The following is a 6,184-nucleotide window of genomic DNA, read 5'->3' as shown; positions in this document are numbered from 1 at the left end:
GACCATATATGGCGTGGCGGGGCGTGTTCGGCTCCTGCGTGGAGCCACTCAGCTCTTGCTCACGCCTGCTGAGTAGAGGAAGTGAGTCACACTTACGGTAACGTTACGTCTACGTTGCAGCAGCAGCGGCAACAGCAACAGCACACACACCACAGAACAAGGAAGCAACATGTGCCGACCATAATAACCATAATAACTCTTACACATCAGCAGCAGCAGCAGCAGCAGCACACGGAGGAGAAGAGACACGCAGCCACGACAACAGAATAGGGGAAGCCGAGGACACGCAGTCACCAGTGGACACAATCAGAGAGGAAACACTGTTTATTATCGTGAGTACAGTTTTGTTATTTTATCAATTCCCCCTATTAACTTTTAATGTGTCTATGTACGTTGTTGTAACTTTAGCACGCCGTTTTATTATGTTGCATTATATATTACATAAATATTTTTGTTTTCTGGTTTATAAAGTGTTTTACTAAACTTGTTAAACTTATTAATAATGATTTACAGCATCTCTTTGTCCAACGCGACTTTTGTAATCGTATATATAATGCAATGTTCTTGTGTATTAGGTGTAACTAAAGTGTATGTATCACGGTTAAATGCACAGTTTCTGCTGAAGTGTCGGACTTTCCACTCACAGGGGCTTTCCACACTCACAGAAAACCCACGGCACTCGCTGCTGTTTCCAACGCGTTTGCTTCAGTTTCCTTTGTCACAGCAGAAAAAACACACAGAGCAGACGAGATGAAAATGAGTTGTTTTCGTTATGTGTGTGTGTGTCATTTTCTGTTCCTTTCTGCGTGTTAATGTGAAAGTGATACCTGTGTGGACTCAAACACGTGTCCATCTCCTTGACTCTGTCCACTTCTATTGTCTCCTTTGTTTCACGCAGACGCGATAACAAGTTTCGCTGTGACCCAAACATTGAAGTAGGACAAAGGATTAGTTGTTAGTTTCACTTGAAAAAAACCCCTCTCTGGTCAGACCTGGTCATTAAAGAGACACAAGGATTAATCGAATTTAGCTCCTTTTATTCTAAGATTCTGACTCTTATATCTTATTGTAAATATACCTGTTGTTTTAGTTGTGTGTCAATAGTTCATTATTACATGATATGATCAAATTCCTGCAGCCAGTAATATCAATTGAAACAATTTAATTTCCATATATTCCAAAGGGTTAGCATTACATACATAAGAGGATTTTCAGGATCCTCTCTTTCCACAGCCACATATTGTACATATTAGGATTCATTTCGTGTGGTGTTATTTCTCTATGATAATACACTATAAATGTTTTGTTTGTGGGCCAAAAAAACATCATGTCATCATTTTGTGGTGTGGGAAACACTGATCAATAGCCAAACAACTAATCTCTTAATTGAGAGAATAATTGACAGATTAATCTATTGTTAAAAAAAACATGGTGAGATTGAGCTTTAGGTCACATTGACTGTTGTGCGATACGTCTGTTTGGCCTAGTTTTGGGAGGCAGCCATTTGACACAGAGGAAACGCAGCCGAATCACATCTTCGTTTGATAATCTGTCAAAGTGTTGTCTTCACGCGTTAACTGGAAAACACTATGTGCAGAGAGTCTGCGATAATGGTAGTAGGTCACTGTTCAGTAGCTACACCGCAGTAAACATTGAGCTTTTTTTTGTTTTCAGGGCAGAGCCTCTGATTAGATCAAAGACGAGAGCCACACAGTGATGTGATTGAGATTTGATTTCCTCCGACATCTGAAAACCTGCATTATTATTATTTAATGCGCCGGCGTGATGCAATCCAGTTGAAAACATGCCATGACTCACACTGTCAAGTCTACGGAAGCAGTAGTCATACATGAGAGGTGGCCACACGGCTGATAAAGAATAATCAGGTGTGTTGTGTGTTGGCCTTGTGTACACACAACACTCAAAACTTTGCGAGTGTGTCATTGTCTGATAAGATTGATCTTTCCTGGTTTCAGCTTCTCAATTTAGGAATATTTACCTCCGTTTTATAGATTTGTTAACATTGTGAACATTGGACCTCAACAGGAGAAATACATCTTTACAGCCATATTGTTTAAACCTGATTACTAATCGATTATTACATTTATCGTCAACTATTTTGATCATCGATTAATCGGTTTGACACTTTTTTCACGATTAAAACAAGATTTCGGATTATTTTAGCTTCTTAAATGTGAATATTTTCTTTGCTCCACATAACAAAGAAATCATTAAAACCGAATCATTTTGGTTTGTCGACAAAACGTATTCCTGCAACGTGAGCAGGACTTTCAGTACCAAGTTGCTTTAGAGTCCGTCACAGTTATTGCAGAAATCTCAGATTGATTAAGCCACGAGAGAAAAAAAAAACAGTGCTCACGTCTGTATGTCAGGCAAAATGACATCCTGCAGGTCAACATGCTGTGCAACCCTCACCTGGCAGAGAGTATTGGACATGCTGAGCTGAGTTACATAACCCAGGAGGCAGAAACAACACGGGGAATACATGCAATTTGACTGGTTTACCTGGCAGACTTAATAACTGACTGGAATATCAGAGCTGCTGCCAAACATAAAGCTGATGACAGGCTCACGCTCTCAGAGTTCATGTAATGACAAAACACATGTGTTAGGGGTTTAAAGGCCCTAGTACTCTTACTTGTTGTGTCATGAGCTCATCATTGCTATAAGAGAAGTTGCTGTGGCTCCATCTCTCTCTCTCGGCACAATAGTAATTTGCTCTCGCAACAAATTGCACAAGCAGAATTGATCGTGGCCACTTTTGAAGCCACAATAACAAATGAGAATCTGCACCTGAAATGTTCAAGGCACGACTTTCTCATCGGAAGCATCTGCGGGGTGTTAACGTGCCGCAGAGTTCGTATTTCCTTTGCCTTTGTTGAGCTCTCTCCTCTCTCCTGGTCACGCTGACATTGGCACTGAACCCAAAACAGACACGCTATCAGAAGATAAACAGCACAAAGAGCTCACTGGATTTGTATGTCCAAATACTACTATGTCAAAACACCCAGTGCCTTTTTTGCATCTTGTTTGCCTGTATACAAACTTTAGCCTTTGCAGGCACAAGCGTTTGCCTGAAGGTAATAAAAATAGGCAGCTGCACAGGGAAATGTTGTTATCTCTGCAACTGCAACTGCAGTTCCTCCTCTTTCACATCTCGCTGAAGGAAAGTCACACTCTGTTACCAAACGTCACTCTGATTCTTTGTGCCTTGGATTGGAAAAAAACAAGATTGCGTGGAGTGATTATAGAGGCACACACTCATGTTGAGACAAAAACACCACAGTGTTTTTTTTTTTTTGCTGCCTCAACTGATTTTGTATCTTTTTTTTTTCTTTCTGCAGACGTCATGAAAAGAGAGGTGAAGGCCGGAGTTAACTTCCTCAAACGCCTGGCTGTGGCACGTGGTAAACTCGACGAGGCCAAAGCAGAATTGTTTGCTGAGAAGCTACAGCAGCTTTTGTGGGACAAATATGATGATCACTGGTATCCTGAGTGCCCCAACAAAGGCCAGGCATACAGGTAACTGCTCAAAAGAGAAAGAAAACGATTAAGATATTACATCGTTGTATGAGAGAGAGAGATGGTTATACATGATGTAAACGTCTTTTAATCATTCATAGATGCATCCGGATAAATAATGGAGTCCTCTGTGATGAAGTTCTCCTGAAGGCATGTGAAGAGAGTGAGCTCACGCCCGCTGAGCTGGGCCTACTGTCTGAGGTCACAGTGTGGATTGACCCACTGGAGGTTTGTGCAAGGTGAGTCATAGGGTGACACAGACGGATGCCTCGACAACAAGGCCTTTCTCAGGCGACATCCACACGACTCCATTTTCAGTCAAATTATGCATAGATTCTGCTTGAGGATAGGATTTCAAAAAGTAAATATTATGCGTCAACACGACAACAAAGATCTTTTACGTAATTACTACAACTAAAAATATCCTAACGTTAATTTTACACCTTGAATTGCTATGTTTGAGATTTTGGAAGGAAATGCCATTGGCACTCAGCATGCCAATGGCACGCTCCCTCATGATTTGTGGCATCTGTGGCATATTCACAAGTGACAAAAGTCCACATTTTGGTGTGCCCTTTTATCGACCAGACCATAATGAGTGTCTGTGTACTGGTCACGCATATTGACCACCACTCTGCCATGCTCCATGACTCTCGTGAGTTGAAATACTCAATCTGAGATTGTAGTCAATAGGAGTGGCCAAGAGACACTGGACTACTGGGTTTGAGCAAAACAAAAAATTCCATGAACAATGATTCTGTTGGGTAAAATTAGTATTTCTTCTGCTCTGAATTTAAGATACACAAGAAACATATTGCGTAATCAATATCAGTAAGAAAAAAATTCCTGCTGCAAGTCAGGACACAGTGACACCGTATGATGAGAAGTAATTGCCTTTGGGGAAAAGTGCCAGATTATTAAATGAACTGTGTCTGATTTGTATCTTCCAAAAAAAGACGTATGAAAATGCTGCTGCCATGAGTCGACTATCAGCTGTGAAACAAAAGCTCTGCTAACAAGTTTCTGTTTCACCTTGTCGTCTGTCTAATATAAGAAACGCTTTTATTGAAATACCAGTGTTGCTTCTTGTTAGAACTTATTTTTAAAACCAAGCCAACAATTGCTGAGAAGAGAATCAGCGTCCTGTTTTCACCAGCATGTACATGCCTGGTGTACCTGAATAGACATGTGATATATACGGCTTCAGGTGTGTTACTATGGATATGAAGATGAAACACAACAAGTAGTATGGATGTAGCCTCAATCTAGCTGTGTAAAAAGTAGGAATATGGGTGAATAAAAATGTAACTAACCTACTCCCTCTTTTACAGATCTGGAGAGAACAGCAGGCCGTTCACAGTAGCCACTTTCACAGAGGAGGAGGAAGAGGAGGAAGTGAAGAAACGGGACGACTCCTTGGTTGATTCATCAAACCTGGAAACGTCAGATTACCACTCTGCCACTTCCTCAGATTGTGGCTCGGCCACGTCGAGCGACACAGAGGAGGAGCCGGTAAAGGACGGCGAGCCTGAGGGAGAGCAAGAAAAAGAAGAACAGCTGGTTGTGAAGGAGGAGACGGCGGCAGAAGGCGACGCCTACACGGTGGTGATGGTGCCCCGGATTCGGAAACGGCACGGCGCAAATAAAGTCAAATACGTCAGAAATATGGTAAATGATCATGTCACAGTTGAATAATGAGGTTGATTATTCCACAGATGAAAATAGAAATGGGATTCAGTAGTTAAATGTTAAATACTGATGTTAATACAGATTTAACCGTTAACAACCTTCATGGTTGGATTTAGTACAGCAGATTCACAAATTCAACAAGAAATAGTGTTGAGAAATGAACCTACATCATCTCTGAGGGGGTCTAACTTAACACATCAGCAGTGTTTCACTATATAACAACATTGATGTGGGTGACGAACAGAAAGTACCATCTTGGCCACAGTTACAGAAACTGAAACAGCAAACAGTTTGGATACACGGCCACAACATTTTGTTACTCTTGACTTTCTCGGTGTACAAACTGATTGTTTTGAACATGAGCTGCTTGCGTTACTCCCATGTGGAAAAAGCATCAGCCGTGTACCTGGATATCAGTGTTGCAAAGCCTCCACCACATCCCTGCTAACCTCTTTACTCCTTCCATTCCCTCTATGTCCAGCCGCCTGCGAGCCTGCAGTACTTCTACCACCCGGCACCGGTTTGGCCTCAGTACAAGAAGGCCGCTCCGGTCTTCCTCACCACAGTGTGTGCGCCTACAGCTCAGCTGCCACCACCTCCCCCTCCCCAGCAGCAAATATTCGGCTACTACATCTTGCCGCAGCCGCCTCCGCAGTTCATCGTGCCGCACGCTGCTCTGCAGCCGTGGGGAGCCGTGAAGGGTTAGACCATCCAGGAACTCAATCTGGGAATTATAGAAGTATACTCGGAACATGTCCACTGTGTAGCTCAAAGTTATTCCTCGTATTTTTTTTTAAATACTGGTGACTTGTAATTGATTGCTTGTAGTTGGCACACCACTCGAATCTTGATCTGTAAATTCCACACGGCTATATTTACACGTACTGTACACATTCAAATTGACTCAGGGACTCTAAGCAATATTCTCAATGCCAAATAACTTTTCAGGTGT

At 42.0% G+C, this 6,184-nt stretch overlaps 1 protein-coding gene across 1 annotated transcript; it reads left to right on the top strand.

Annotated features, from left to right (window-relative positions):
- The first annotated feature begins 218 nt into the window (after nt 1-218).
- On the top strand, nt 219-6,146 carry LOC310935009 (maternal B9.15 protein). The gene is made up of 5 exons (XM_083898834.1): nt 219-332; nt 3,366-3,543; nt 3,645-3,782; nt 4,875-5,211; nt 5,714-6,146. Exons 2-5 carry the CDS (start codon nt 3,371-3,373, stop codon nt 5,936-5,938), a joined length of 873 nt encoding a protein of 290 aa, XP_083754960.1. The 5' UTR covers nt 219-332; nt 3,366-3,370; the 3' UTR covers nt 5,939-6,146.
- The last annotated feature ends 38 nt before the right edge of the window (nt 6,147-6,184 follow it).

The sequence above is a fragment of the Microchirus variegatus genome (assembly GCF_963457635.1).
Source record: "Microchirus variegatus genome assembly, chromosome: 1".
NCBI classification, from domain to species: domain Eukaryota; kingdom Metazoa; phylum Chordata; class Actinopteri; order Pleuronectiformes; family Soleidae; genus Microchirus; species Microchirus variegatus.
This window is presented reverse-complemented; position numbering and strand designations above follow the sequence as displayed.